The sequence below is a fragment of the Lactuca virosa genome, chromosome 1 (assembly GCF_052849685.1).
Source record: "Lactuca virosa cultivar CGN04683 chromosome 1, Lactuca_virosa_CGN04683_v6, whole genome shotgun sequence".
Lineage (NCBI taxonomy): Eukaryota > Viridiplantae > Streptophyta > Magnoliopsida > Asterales > Asteraceae > Lactuca > Lactuca virosa.
The window spans coordinates 19,324,321-19,339,860 of NC_136426.1; the positions used below are offsets into that span (position 1 = coordinate 19,324,321).

General features: G+C 43.8%; 1 protein-coding gene across 1 annotated transcript; it reads left to right on the plus strand.

Moving 5' to 3' along the window:
- Positions 1-470: 470 nt before the first annotated feature.
- LOC145133682 (floral homeotic protein PMADS 2-like) lies at positions 471-2,538 on the plus strand. The gene is made up of 7 exons (XM_079068624.1): positions 471-761; positions 925-991; positions 1,435-1,496; positions 1,581-1,680; positions 1,900-1,929; positions 2,065-2,109; positions 2,218-2,538. The coding sequence occupies exons 1-7, from the start codon at positions 574-576 to the stop codon at positions 2,314-2,316; spliced, it is 591 nt and encodes a 196-aa protein (XP_078924750.1). The 5' UTR covers positions 471-573; the 3' UTR covers positions 2,317-2,538.
- The last annotated feature ends 13,002 nt before the right edge of the window (positions 2,539-15,540 follow it).

A 15,540-nucleotide genomic window follows, 5' to 3' on the forward strand; every position in this document is an offset into this window, starting at 1 on the left:
AAAATAATTGATTAATAATTTTAAATTTTTAGTATGAAAGTTTGATTAATTTTATAGTCCGTGGTTCCACGGGTTATAAAGTAGTGAGGATATATATGTCTAGACCTTGTGAATCAAGAACGAAGTTACTAACTTTGAGTAATTATTAAAACCAATATGTAAATTAACCAAGTGAAAGATCTTTGATTAACAGTTAAAGATCTTTTAGAGAGGAAGGAGAGAGGAAATCGACCAAAGGGTAATGGGATGAGTCTAGGGTTATGAAAGTGGCGTCCAGTAAAACACAGAATTGAGATTAAATGATCCGATAAGTACAAGAGATAATATGTGCAGTTGGGTTGGCCATGTCAAAACCCCACAAACAATCACATTCTTGCTCACCCATTTGGAAAGTCTCTTGTCTTCCAGCCATTACAAGAAATCTCTCTCTCTCTCTCTCTCTCTCTCTCTCTCTCTCTCTCTCTCTCTCTCTCTCTCTCTCTCTCTCTCTCTCATATACTAATTAACTTCTGTGTGACGCTTTATTAAATCTCCCCACTATTATCAGAGCTTACGGAAAGCAGTTTGAGAGAAATGGGGAGAGGAAAGATAGAGATCAAGAGGATAGAGAACACTAGCAACAGACAAGTCACCTACTCAAAGCGAAAGAATGGAATCATCAAGAAAGCTAAAGAAATCACTGTTCTTTGTGATGCTAATGTCTCTCTTGTTATCTGTGGCTCTTCTGGAAAGATGTATGAATACTGTAGCCCCAAAACCAAGTATGTATACCTCGCGAATTTTACTGGTTTTCTTTTCCTTTTTGTGTTTAGGGTTTTCTTTCTTTTTATTATGGTTCTTTGGTTTCCATGAGCTTTCCTTTTGTGGGTTGATGTTAATTTATTTTTTCTTGATTTTATTTTGTGTTACAATTTAAATTGGAAGCTTGATTGACATGCTGGATCGATATCAAAGGCTTTCAGGAAATAAGTTGTGGGATGCTAAACATGAGGTATGTCGGTGTCTCTCTCTACTCTTTTGTCTCATGTTTTTCCTCGAAAGATCTGGTTATTTGGGGGTTATCGCAGTGGGTTTGTCATGAGTTCTTTCTATGCTAAAAAGATGTCAAGTAACTCGAAATATGAATTCTACGACCAGATCTACATATAGGATAGGATCCAGCACTTTCTCTCACTAAAACTATATGAGATGTTCCATCCATGACCAGATCTGGTACTAACTGGTTTTTCTCTCTCTACCCTTTACTTGCAAAAACCTAGTAATCGAGTGCTTTATGCTTTGATTGAAATATATGGGAAGGAAACAAATTATCCACTTCAGTGTAGGGTTTAACACATGTCTTTATTTAACATCCCTGATTAATTAACTAATTAAATTAACGATGATCCACGTTTTTTCTTGATTATGTCGGGACTTCCTGCCGCCTTCCTCCAGAATCTGCAGAATGAAATTGATAGAATCAAGAAAGAGAACGAAAGCATGCAGATTGAGCTCAGGTACTTCTCTATTTTCTTTCTCTCTCGCTCACTAATTCTTGTTTAGTTGGTAACATAAGTTAGTATATATTTTGTTTCATTCAGGCACTTAAAAGGGGAAGATATAACATCGTTGAACTATGAAGAGCTAATTGCGTATGAAGATGCACTTGAAAATGGACTCACCAACATTCGTGAGAAAAAGGCAAGCCTGCTAAGACCCTTTATAGTACAACTATACATACATATATAAGGGTTTTAATATATATATATATATATATATATATATATATATATATATATATATATATATATATATGTGTGTGTGTGTGTGTGTGTGTGTGTGTGTGTGTGTGTGTGTGTGTGTGTGTGTGTGTGTGTGTGTGTATACATTTTGATGACATCTTTTTACTATATTGAACAGGATGAAATCCCCAAAATCATGAGGAAGCATGTAAGTTTTGGCCCCTCCAGTTTGTTTGCTAATGTTTACCATGGATCGAGCTTGTGTTGCTTCAATTAATATCTTAAAACTAGTTAACTGTGAGCAAGCATGCATGCTAAACTTATGCATTTGTTTTTGAAATAGGAACAAGTACTGGAGGAGGAGAATAAGCATCTAATGTATCTTGTGGTAACTCCATAACATTCTTATTTTATACATCAATACAATAAACATGACGGTTTTCAACTCCATTCTGGTTATGGGTAGACTGATATCTTTTCTTACATGTGTATACAGCAACAAAGTGAAATGGCAACCATGGGAGATTACCAAGGTCAAGAGCCTTTTTCCTTTCGTGTCCAGCCAATGCAACCTAACTTGCATGAAAGGATGTAATTGCAATGTTTTTATATATATATATGCGAGCCTTCAACTTCATGAAGCTTGTAAACCCATTGCTATATGGTTGGTAATATTTCAAGTATGCTGATTTAGTAGGTGTCTTGTTAATAAGGGTTTGCTCTTGGGATTGCCTTGGTGCATGTAACTGTGTTTCAAACTTATGGTGTAGGCCTATTGAAATTGGGTCAATATTTCAGCTAGTCATTTGCACCGATAGTGTTCGATTGTGTGTATGATTTATAACTCATATAATATTAGAACATCATCTATATACAAGTTATTTATAAACTTGTATTTAAAAATATTTATAAAAGTGTTCACTCGTATCATGCAATAAAGGCTTTATCATCGATGGATTGGTAAAGATTTGTTATAAAAATATGATGATAGAACACAAAGCAAAACAAGATCACCAAGAACACATGGTTTCAGAGCCGACATCTAGCTCATCTTTGGCTTAACACATCCTACTTATATATCCTCATCAATCCTCTGTCTGTGGGGGTAGTGTTACCATCACATAGGCTAGTTTAAAATGTCTCATCGGAAAGAAGTATATCATTTGAAAAAGAATGGAGTCATCAGAAAGAAGATGTGATTAAGCCAAGGTTTGGCGAGTTAGAAAACATCGAGAAAAGGACCCGGTAGTAGAAGAGGAAAAAAACCCTACTGAGAACCGATCTAGTAGCAACAATCAAGCAAGTATTAATATATCTCAAAGTGGTCCTCAACATCCTCATGTATATGTTATACATGAAACATGTAACATCCCTTTTAAAATAGTATAATTAAATAATAAACCCGAACCCCGATAAGTAATTTTTTTTATTATCATTTTATATTATTATAGCCCAAAATCAAATAATAATTAGCGGGGTGTTGGTTTCGGGGAGCGAAATGACAAGATTTGAATCTCCAGGGGTTAAAGTGTAATTTTAGGATTTATTTTGAAAAGGATTTTAGAAGGCAACTGCAGGTTGTAATTGGTAACTTTTGGACTTAATATGAAAAGAACTTGTTATGGAGGGGCCACTGGGTAACATTCAGACTTAAGTTGAAAGAAAATAGAGGGAGAAGGACCATTTATGTCATTATGGGTCGAAGTTTGAAGGAACGGGTATATAGCCGTCCACCACCCTCTAAACCCTAACCCTAATCCTCAGTTCTCTTGCAGCCGCCACCATTCCATCGTGACCTACCAGCTGCCGCCGTGCCATTGCTGTTGAGGATGAAACTGCCGACGAGGACCACCGGGAACACCCACTGCCACCATTTTCTTCTCTTCCTTTCGTTAACCGCCACTGTTGTCGTCGTAGTAGATGCCGCCGCCATCAGTTGAAGACGCACCTGCATCCGCTGCCACCAGTCGTCGCTACTTCTGTTGTGGCTGAAGAAGAAGATCGACGGTGGGACGTCGAGAGTGAAGAGGGGCAAGCTATTGCCGCCATTAACGGATGTTGTTGTCGGCTGTTTCGCTCACTGCCGTCGCCGCCCACCACAGGTGGGTGTTGGGTTTCCTTTTCGAGCAAAGATGCATGTGTTTGTCTCTTCTGTTGTTGTATCATGTCGATCGTATGCGTGTGTATGGAGTGTTTGTGTCGCAGGAAGGCAAGAGCACCACCATGGCAGCCAACCATGGTGGTTGTCGCCGTCTATACCTTTTCTGTCGCCACCAGCCACCGTGAGGAGTGGTTGTGTGCATGTTTTGGTGTGTGTTCAAGTGTACAAGATGTGTTTTGTATCCATGGGTTGTATGTGTGACTTTTGACCGGAAAACCCACCGCCACCACCGTGAGGTGGTGACTGCCACCATGTGCCACCGCCGGCCACCACAATGGTGGTTGTGTGTGTGTGTGTTTTTATCTTTGTATGTGTGTGTGTTTATTCAGGATTATGTGTTGTAAATTGTAATCGGTATAGGAATAATAAAAAGAAAACTCATAACCACCACCGTGAGGTGGTGGCTGCCACCTCCTGCCGCCACCATCCACCCGTGTTGGGTAGCGGTGTGCTTTTGCTTGTGATTAGCTTGCTTTCGGATACTTGGACATAATGGGACTAGGACCATAACCACCACCGTGAGGTGGTGGCTACCGCCGTGAGCCGCCGTTGACCACCACTACCCGAGGTGGTAGTGGGTGGTGCCCGACTAATGAAACCCTAGTGGGCCTAATGAAACCCTAATGGATCTAAGGACTTAGCTTTTGGGCCTATTGGGTTGTGATTGGGTTGGAAACCCTAATTAGGGTTTGGAAAACCCTAATGTCATGAAACCCTAATTTTGGGGATCGATCGGGACCCGCACTGGAATTATTTAATAAACTTAAAATATTAATTAATGATCATTTGCAAATTAACCTAAGGCAATATTGGACTTAATGGATGAAGTCCTTAATGGGTTAAGTAAGAAACACTTAACCCTAATCGTCATTTCATGTGAAAACCCTAATTTCACTTGGGCCTTGAGTTGGGCCTTTCTATTGGACTTTGGTGATTGGACTATTGATGGGCTATCCAAGAACAATTAAATTGACCAAAATAATTTGATGGGCTTTAGGATAAGGCCCATGTGAAGGACTTGGGCCCAATTTGGAAAATTGGGCCATAGGTGGGCCACAACTGGGCCTTGATGATTATGTTATATTGGGCCATGGGAATACCAAGAGTTTGGACTAGAATAATTATATGGGCCTTAAGGAAAGACCATGTAGAGGTCTGGGCCCAATTTGTAAAATTGAGTCATATGTTGGGCTTTGACCCATTACTTGACTTTTGGGTCTTTGGAGTGTGATTTGGACCTTGGGCTTGGAACCCAATTATTAATTGGGTATTGTTTGATGTTGACAGTTCGGGAATTTGTCAACCAGCAGCTGGAGTTTTATCCACGGGACTTCAGCAGTGCCAGGTGAGTTCTCCTCACTTTATCAACAGGGTCTAAGGCACCAATGTCGGCCCTTATCGGATTTGTATCTGGGTTTATTGCATGATATGCTTGTTGATTTACATCCTTGTAGTTAGGATGGTGATATGCTTAGTGACCTGGTTAGGTCGGTATCCTGGTTATAGGATGTTGCTATGATTGATGATCTGTTAGATCGGTTTGACTGTTATATATGCTAGCGTATGATATTATGTGCACATGTTTATTTAATTAGGGTTTGGGTTGAGGCGGTCCTGCTTTGTGCTGAAGGCCAACATACCCATGGCGGTCCGGATAGACTATGGGCCCAGGCGGGCATGTTAGTCAGACCGAAGGCCCAGCGAGAGGTCCGGATAGGCTGTAGGCCCTGCGAGGCTGTCCAGACGTGCCGAAGGCTCGGAGAGCGGTCCAGATAGGTTGAACGCCTGCGAGGCGGTCCAGTCAGGCTGAAGGCTCATTATGCATGTTGTTTGCTTATATGTTATTGATATGTTTTATGGCGTTGGTATTTAGGGGGTAACTCACTAAGCCTTCGAGCTTACATTTATCGATTATTGTTTCAGGTACTTCTGATGATCGTGGGAAGGCGAAGGCGTGATCGTGCACCTCCTTATATTTTCATGATTTGATTATGGGGATACTCTGATGTCTAAACTATTTTGAAAACAAATTGTAATAACTTAATGGTTTTAAATGTTTTAAAAAGTTTTAAATTGGCTTGAATTTTATGGGTGTTACAAAACAACAATACAACCATAATTTCATTATGTCTCTGAAACACAACACAAAATCATCAGAGACTCGCTCAAGCATACACACACTCGATCACTCATCCCTACTCGTTCCTTAGCATCCTAAGGATTCTTACTTAGGTTGCATACAGATCCGGTGCTTTCAGTAGTACGGGCCCAATACTACCTTCCACACCAACCTGTAGTCATCCCAAGTCCTCCTCCTAGGACCCTAGATCACTATTACTCTATCTCTCACGAATAACAGACTACCCTCTCAGAGGATCCCTCATATACTAATCTAGATATCTCCCCTAGATTATTCCTTGGCTCAAGAATTCCTCTCTCTAAGTGATCCTGCTAGATACTCTCACTCAGTACATACTCAAGGCATATGACAGATAGCAACGACTCCTAAGCTAAGGCATCACAAATCAGGCATCTCTAGCCCTAGAATATGAAATGCCTAGCCTATCCTCTAGCATGCATTACTAATATTTCATAAATATTTCATAACACAATTAAATAAGGGTATTTTGGGAAATCACCGTTCGGGCTCTGGCTGATTGTACACACCGCTTCAACTCGTTTCTCTTAAAAACTCTTGCTCGGTTTTAGAAAAAATCATTTCTTTTGAAACCTTTTTCTCAAATCCTCAGTTTGAGTTCAGACATACCTGAAGGTGCATCCGAATCCCTCAAACCAAGGCTCTGATACCAACTTATAACACCGTAATTTTTCAAACAGATTTTTTCATTTAAAAACCCAAATATCTCATTTCAAAATCACAATTTCCACAAACATCAAGTTATCAAAACACATGTCTCAAAAACTGTTTATAACACAAATCCAGGATCCTCCAAAAACATATCTCCGACGCAGGTGTGTGTACAATCAAGTCGGCGCCTTCCCGTGATCCTGAGAAGTACCCGAAACACATAACACATAACACGGTGAGCACAAAGCTTAGTGAGTTCCCCCAAAATACTACACACAGCTCATTAGTCACTCTAGGCTATAACTCATTAAGACCATCCGGTCAATGTGTCTCAGTGGGACCCTCTGGTCCCAACTCAATAAGCTGATAATAACAATACTCAGCATAAATCACAGGACATGATGCAAAATATTAAGATACACAGTTAAGCACAATAAACATCTCAATCACACAAAGGTACCACTCATGATAAGTATAGTGAGAAGACTCACCTCGTAAGCTAGCAAGTAAAAGTCTCGTACTCGGAAATCTCGAACTAGCCTCCGCCTAACACATAGGATAAATATCTCTAATTAATACTATACTTATACTTAAATATACCAAAGGTTGTTATCTCGTTCTCTCTAACTCTTGGAATGGGTAAAAGACCATTTTACCCCTCCATGGTCTCCATTACTCATATTGACCAAACCCTAAAGTCAACAGAAGTCAACTCGAGTCAACAGTCCAAGTTTGACCCGACTCGCCGAGTGCATCTATGTGACTCGTCAAGTCCACCTATTTCCTCAGAAGTCTCATGAAATGTCCAACTCAGCTCGTCGAGTTGACCCCCAACTCGTCGAGCTTCCGCATGATCAAGCTCACCGGGACAAACCCTAACCGACTCGTCGAGTCAGGACATGGACTCGGCGAGTCTATTCGATCTGATTTCTCATTCAGACATTTTAAGGAAGATCTATCACTCCAAACACTGGATCTACCATCCTAAGGCTCGATTGTCACGTAAAGCTTCGATCTTTACGCTCATGCATGGTGGTTTTGCTCCAATCTACCAATACATGTTCTCACAAGGTGTTAAACACCATACTCCTCATATGGATGAATAAAGTTGGGACCTTTGGGCTCTAGGGACCTCACAAGGTCCAGATCTGAGGTTTAAACCTCTTGATAACTTAGTATGCTCAAATTCCCAAATAAAATGTGATGAAAACTCTAATTTCTCAAACTTATGAGATCTAACCAAATAAAGGGGAAAGGTTCAAGCTTTTTACCTTCCTCTTGAAGCTTTGGACGAAATGGCCTGAACCCCAACAGCTCCCTCTTGTTTCTTGCTGAACAAACTCCTCTTCTTCCTTAAAGATGCACTAAAATCCTTCAAGGTTAGCTTGGAGACTCTCTTAGCTCACTACACTCGTTTAGGGTTTCACACACAGTAGGGTTAAGCAGCTGGAGAGCTGCAAATGAGGCTATAAGTGTCCTTATATAGGCCCCAAACCCGGGGATTTAGGATTTCTCTTCACAGCGTCAACTCGGCGAGTCGTCTCTCTGACTCGTCGAGTAGATCATTAATCCCACGTGGCACATCGCGACTCTACTCGACGAGTTGTACCACCAACTCGTCGAGTTGCTCAATAGTCCTCAAAAATAAATAAATAAATAATATACCTGGAAGTCCGGATGTTATGATTCTCCCCCACTAGGATCAGACTTCGCCCTCGAAGTCATGCTCCGGAAATAGCTCTGGGTACTGCTCTCGCATCTCGGTTTTCGGCTCCCCAGTCAACTCGGACCCTCTCCGATGTTGCCACTGGACCTAAACCAGGGGCATCTCTTTGTTCCTCAGAACCTTCACCTTTCGATCCAAGATCGCAATCAGCCTCTCAATATAATTCAGGCTCACATCCACCTGAATGTCCTCTAATGGCACCACTGTCGTCTCATCAACTACACACTTCCTCAGCTGAGACACGTGGAAGGTGTTATGAATCTGACTCAACTCTACAGGTGGCTCCAACCGGTATGCTACCTTTCCCACTCTGGCGGTCACTCTGAAAGGACCGATGTATCGGGGTCCCAGCTTGCCCCATTTCCTGAATCGGATCACCCCTTTCCATTGGGATACCTTCAGGAGGACAAAGTCTCCAACCTGGAACTCTAGCTCGGAACGTCGCCGATCTGCGTAACTCTTCTGGCGACTCTGGGCTGTCAGTAACCTCTGTCTGGCCTGCTGAATCTGTTCAGTCGTCTTCAACACTATCTCAGTGACACCCATCACTCTCTGCCCTACCTCTCCCCAGCAAATGGGAGTCCGACACCTTCTCCCGTACAGAAGCTCAAAGGGGGGCATACCAATACTCGAATGATGGCTGTTGTTGTAAGAAAACTCGTCCAGGGGTAAGTAAGTGTCCCAACTTCCTCCGAAATCCATAACACATGCACGCAGCATGTCCTCAAGCATCTAAATTGTCCGCTCGCTCTGCCCGTCTGTCTGCGGATGGTATGCGGTACTGAAATGTAACCGGGTACCCAACTCCTCATGAAATTTCTTCCAGAACTTGGAAGTAAAGCGCACGTCTCGATCTGACACTATCGAGGTCAGCGCTTCATGCCGAGCTACCACCTCTCTCACATAAATCTCTGCCAGTTTCTCTACATAAGAACTCTCACTGATAGCGAGGAAGTGAGCGCTCTTCGTCAGCCGGTCCACAATCACCCAAATCGCGTCAACTCCACGTGCAGTCCTAGGTAAATTGGTTATAAAGTCCATAGAGATCTGCTCCCACTTCCACTGGGGAATCTCTAGAGGTTGTAATGGACCATGTGGACGCTGGTGCTCTGCCTTGACCCGGCGGCAGGTCAAGCACCTCTCAACTACCCAGGCAACATCCCTCTTCATACAGGGCCACCAGTAATCTCTCTTCAAGTCCAAATACATCTTATTGGCCCTGGGATGGATCGATAATCTCGACTTATGCGCCTCCTCCATCAGTGTACACCGAGATCCACCCGTATAGGGCACCCAAATCCGCTCTCGGAAAGTCATAAGCCCACGAATGTCCGTCACAAACTCCGACACCTGCCCAATCACCCGCTCCCTCTTGCGGTTCTCCGGTCTCACGGCCTCCACCTGGGCCTCTCGAATGGTATCTAAGACTGGAGTCATCACTGTCATCCTCATACACATATTTCGGATCGGAGCGCTCTCGGCTCTACGGCTCAGGGCGTCGACTACCACATTAGCCTTGCCGGGATGATACAGGATCTCACAGTCATAGTCTTTCACCATATCCAACCACCTCTTCTGTCTCATATTCAGGTTGGGCTGATCCATAAGATACTTCAAGCTCTTGTGGTCTGTGTATATGGTACACCGAACACCATAAAGATAGTGGCGCCAAATCTTGAGGGCGAACACCACCGCCCCTAACTCCAAATTATGGGTGGGATACCTTGTCTCATGAGGCTTCAGCTGCCACGACGCATATGCTATCACATGACCCCTCTGCATCAACACTACACCCATCCATGTGATAGACACATCGCAATAGACCACAAAGTCCTCCACTCCCTCCGGAAGGGCTAACACCGGAGCTTCGCACAACCTCTGGCGAAGAGTCTCGAATGATGCCTGCTGCTCAAGCCCCCAAACAAACTAACACCCTTCCGGGTCAATCTGGTGAGAGGAACCGCAATCTTGGAGAAATCCCTAATAAATCTCCGATAGTAGCCGGCCAATCCCAGAAAACTCTTGATCTCGGATGGGGATTTTGGCATCTCCCATCGCATAACCGCCTAAATCTTGGCCGGATCAACCAATATCCCATTCTGATTAACGAGATGTCCCAGGAACTGGACCTCTCGTAACCAGAAATCACACTTGGAGAATTTGGCATACAGCCTCTCCGACCTCAAAACCCCAAGAACCTCTTGCAGATGCTCCTCATGCTGCTCTCTGGATCTCGAATATACTAAGATATTGTCGACGAACACGATCACTGATTGGTCCAACATAGGCCTGCACACCCGGTTCATGAGATCCATGAATGTCGTCGGTGCGTTGGTGAGCCCGAAAGGCATCACCACAAACTCGTAATGCCCATAACGAGTTCTAAAGACCGTCTTCTGAATATCCTCCTCGCATACTCTCATCTGGTGATATCCGGATCTCAAATCAATCTTGGAAAACCAAGATGCCCCCTGCAGCTGATCGAATAAATCGTCGATCCTCGGAAGTTGATAACGATTCTTGACCGTCAACTTGTTCAACTCCCAGTAATCGATGCACATCAGGTGCGAACCATCCTTTTTCTTGACAAAAAGGATCGGCGCTCCCTACGGCGAGCTACTCTGTCGAATAAATCCCTTCCCCAGCAGCTCCTGAAGCTGTGAGGATAACTCTTGTATCTCTGGTGGCACAAGGCGATAAGGTGCCTTGGCAATAGGTGCCGCCCCCGGAACCAAATCAATCCGAAACTCCACTTGCCTCTCGGGAGGCACACCCGACAACTCCTCAAGGAAAACATCCGGAAACTCGCACACTATCGGAACCTCGGCGGTAGAACTCGGTCTCTCTGAAACAATTCGCGTATCCATCATGTACGCCAGGAAGCCCATACAACCCTGCTGTAAACTCTGCCTCGCCCTGGCAACAGAGCAGAAATCTGACCTAGATCTGGTACCCTCGCCATATACTGTAAGCACTCCCCCACTAGGGTCTCGTATAGTCACCATCTGACGCTTGCAATCGATCACTGCTCCAAAACGGCTCAACCAATCCATGCCCACGATGACACAGACATCACCCATCGCGATCGGTATTAGGTCAATCGGAAACTCGACACCAAAAATCTCCAGCACACATCCTCGGAATACATCAGTAGAAAAAACCGCATGCTCATCGGCTATGGAAACCCTCAGAGGTCGACTCAACGCCTCCCGTCGGATACTAATGTGACGACTAAAAGCTAAAGACACAAAGGATCGACTCGCACCCGAGTCAAATAACACCAAGGCAGGTACATAATTCACAAGAAATGTACCTAAATACAGCACATAATAAGCACAATAAATCTCAGAATAAATAATAAGGAAATACGTACCAGCCACGACATCAGGTGCTGCGTGGACCTCCTCCGTTGTCAACTGAAAAGCTCTCCCACGAGCCCTCGGAACCTCGGCCTTCACCAGTCGAACATCAGTAGCACGCAAAGCAGCAGGAGTGGAACCGTGGGCTGATCCCTGAACAAGCTGAGAGCACTCGGCTTCTGATGGCCGGTCTAATTGCAGTGAAAACAGACTGCAAATCCCTTGGGGCAATCCTTCGCCATATACCCCTCCTTGCCATATTTGTAGCAAATCCCCGCCCGACAAGATCCCTCATGACTCTTGCCGCACTTGCCACATGTGCGGCCCTTCTGGCCTCCTGATCTCGAATAAGCGGGCTTAGCCCGCTTGGCTGCCGGCTGCGACTGCGTCGGCCGCCAATCTCTCCCCTGAGACTCTGCATCCTCCCTGGCCTGAGTCTCCAGCTCGATCTCCCTCCTCCTGGCATTTTCCTGAAGCTCAGCAAATGTCCGATAAGACGAGTTCGCCAAGAACTCTTTAATATCCCTCCTCGGAATGCTCAAATACCGGCTCATACGTGCCTGCTCAGTCGACACATGTTCAGGGCAGAACAACGCCCTCTCGTGAAACATCCGCGTAATCACAGTCACCGACTCTGTCTTCTGCCTGGGAGACAGAAACTCCTGGGCCAACCGTTCCCTCTCCACCGGGGGAACATACTCATCTCGGAACATCACAACAAACCTCTCCCAAGTCACTGCAGAATGCTCAACAAGAGTAAAACTGGATGTCGCAAACTTCCACCAGTCCTTCGCTCCCAAGCGAAGCTGGTTCAGCGCGAACCGTACCCTCAAATGCTCGGGGGCAAGAACAAGTGTAGAAACACCCCTCGATATCATAGATCCACCTCATCGCAACAATCGGATCCTAAGCCCCATCAAACTCTGGTGGCTTCGTGTTGCTGAATTCCCGGTACAGCAACGAGTCACCTCCCTGTGGTCTGGCTGTAGCAACATCTGCAGTGGCTGCAGCAGCAGCGGCCTCAGTGACAGCGGCATACCGCTCATCAAAAGTCTCAATCAAAGTGGTCTTAATAGACCTAAACATCTCAGGAATCTCCGCTCGAATAGTTGCGGCCACCTCCTCGTGAATCATCCTACGAATCTCATCATCACTAGTCCCACTTCCCCCGGGGTTGTGGCGTGTACCCACCATGATGTCTCTGAAACACAACACAAAATCATCAGAGACTCGCTCAAGCATACACACACTCGATCACTCATCCCTACTCGTTCCTTATAATCCTAAGGATTCTTACTTGGGTTGCATACAGATCCGGTGCTTTCAGTAGTACGGGCCCAATACTACCTTCCACACCAACCTGTAGTCATCCCAAGTCCTCCTCCTAGGACCCCAGATCATTATTACTCTATCTCTCACGAATAACAGACTACCCTCTCAGAGGATCCCTCATATACTAATCTAGATATCTCCCCTAGATTATTCCTTGGCTCAAGAATTCCTCTCTCTAAGTGATCCTGCTAGATACTCTCACTCAGTACATACTCAAGGCATATGACAGATAGCAACGACTCCTAAGCTAAGGCATCACAAATCAGGCATCTCTAGCCCTAGAATATGAAATACCTAGCCTATCCTCTAGCATGCATTACTAATATCTCATAAATATTTCATAACACAATTAAATAAGGGTATTTTGGGAAATCACCGTTCGGGCTCTGGCTGATTGTACACACCGCTTCAACTCGTTTCTCTTAAAAACTCTTGCTCGGTTTTAGAAAAAATCATTTCTTTTGAAACCTTTTTCTCAAATCCTCAGTTTGAGTTCAGACATACCTGAAGGTGCATCCGAATCCCTCAAACCAAGGCTCTGATACCAACTTATAACACCGTAATTTTTCAAACAGATTTTTTCATTTAAAAACCCAAATATCTCATTTCAAAATCACAATTTCCACAAACATCAAGTTATCAAAACACATGTCTCAAAAACTGTTTATAACACAAATCCAGGATCCTCCAAAAACATATCTCCGACGCAGGTGTGTGTACAATCAAGTCGGCGCCTTCCCGTGATCCTGAGAAGTACCCGAAACACATAACACATAACACGGTGAGCACAAAGCTTAGTGAGTTCCCCCAAAATACTACACACAGCTCATTAGCCACTCTAGGCTATAACTCATTAAGACCATCCGGTCAATGTGTCTCAGTGGGACCCTCTGGTCCCAACTCAATAAGCTGATAATAACAATACTCAGCATAAATCACAGGACATGATGCAAAATATTAAGATACACAGTTAAGCACAATAAACATCTCAATCATACAAAGGTACCACTCATGATAAGTATAGTGAGAAGACTCACCTCGTAAGCTAGCAAGTAAAAGTCTCGTACTCGGAAATCTCGAACTAGCCTCCGCCTAACACATAGGATAAATATCTCTAATTAATACTATACTTATACTTAAATATACCAAAGGTTGTTATCTCGTTCTCTCTAACTCTTGGAATGGGTAAAAGACCATTTTACCCCTCCATGGTCTCCATTACTCATATTGACCAAACCCTAAAGTCAACAGAAGTCAACTCGAGTCAACAGTCCAAGTTTGACCCGACTCGCCGAGTGCATCTATGTGACTCGTCAAGTCCACCTATTTCCTCAGAAGTCTCATGAAATGTCCAACTCAGCTCGTCGAGTTGACCCCCAACTCGTCGAGCTTCCGCATGATCAAGCTCACCGGGACAAACCCTAACCGACTCGTCGAGTCAGGACATGGACTCGGCGAGTCTATTCGATCTGATTTCTCATTCAGACATTTTAAGGAAGATCTATCACTCCAAACACTGGATCTACCATCCTAAGGCTCGATTGTCACGTAAAGCTTCGATCTTTACGCTCATGCATGGTGGTTTTGCTCCAATCTACCAATACATGTTCTCACAAGGTGTTAAACACCATACTCCTCATATGGATGAATAAAGTTGGGACCTTTGGGCTCTAGGGACCTCACAAGGTCCAGATCTGACGTTTAAACCTCTTGATAACTTAGTATACTCAAATTCCCAAATAAAATGTGATGAAAACTCTAATTTCTCAAACTTATGAGATCTAACCAAATAAAGGGGAAATGTTCAAGCTTTTTACCTTCCTCTTGAAGCTTTGGACGAAATGGCCTGAACCCCAACAGCTCCCTCTTGTTTCTTGCTGAACAAACTCCTCTTCTTCCTTAAAGATGCACTAAAATCCTTCAAGGTTAGCTTGGAGACTCTCTTAGCTCACTACACTCGTTTATGGTTTCACACAGTAGGGTTAAGCAGCTGGTGAGCCGCAAATGAGGCTATAAGTGTCCTTATATAGGCCCCAAACCCGTGGATTTAGGGTTTCTCTTCACAGCGTCTACTCGGCGAGTCGACTCTCTGACTCTTCGAGTAGATCATTAATCCTACGTGGCACATCGCGACTCTACTCGACGAGTTGTAGCACCAACTCGTCGAGTTTCTCAACAGTCCTCAAAAATAAATAAATAAATAATATACCTCGAAGTCCGGATGTTACATCAATGCTTACATATCTATAAAGGAGTCATGATCTATAACCTAAAGATGATTTTTACCATCATAAAGCCTTTGTTCTAAGCAAATTCAATGATTCATTACTCAATCAAAGAAAGAGACCAACAATTGCTCATCAAATACCAAGCTCATGATTAAAGTATTAAATAAGCATAAGAATTATGAACTAAGAATCATAAACATGAGA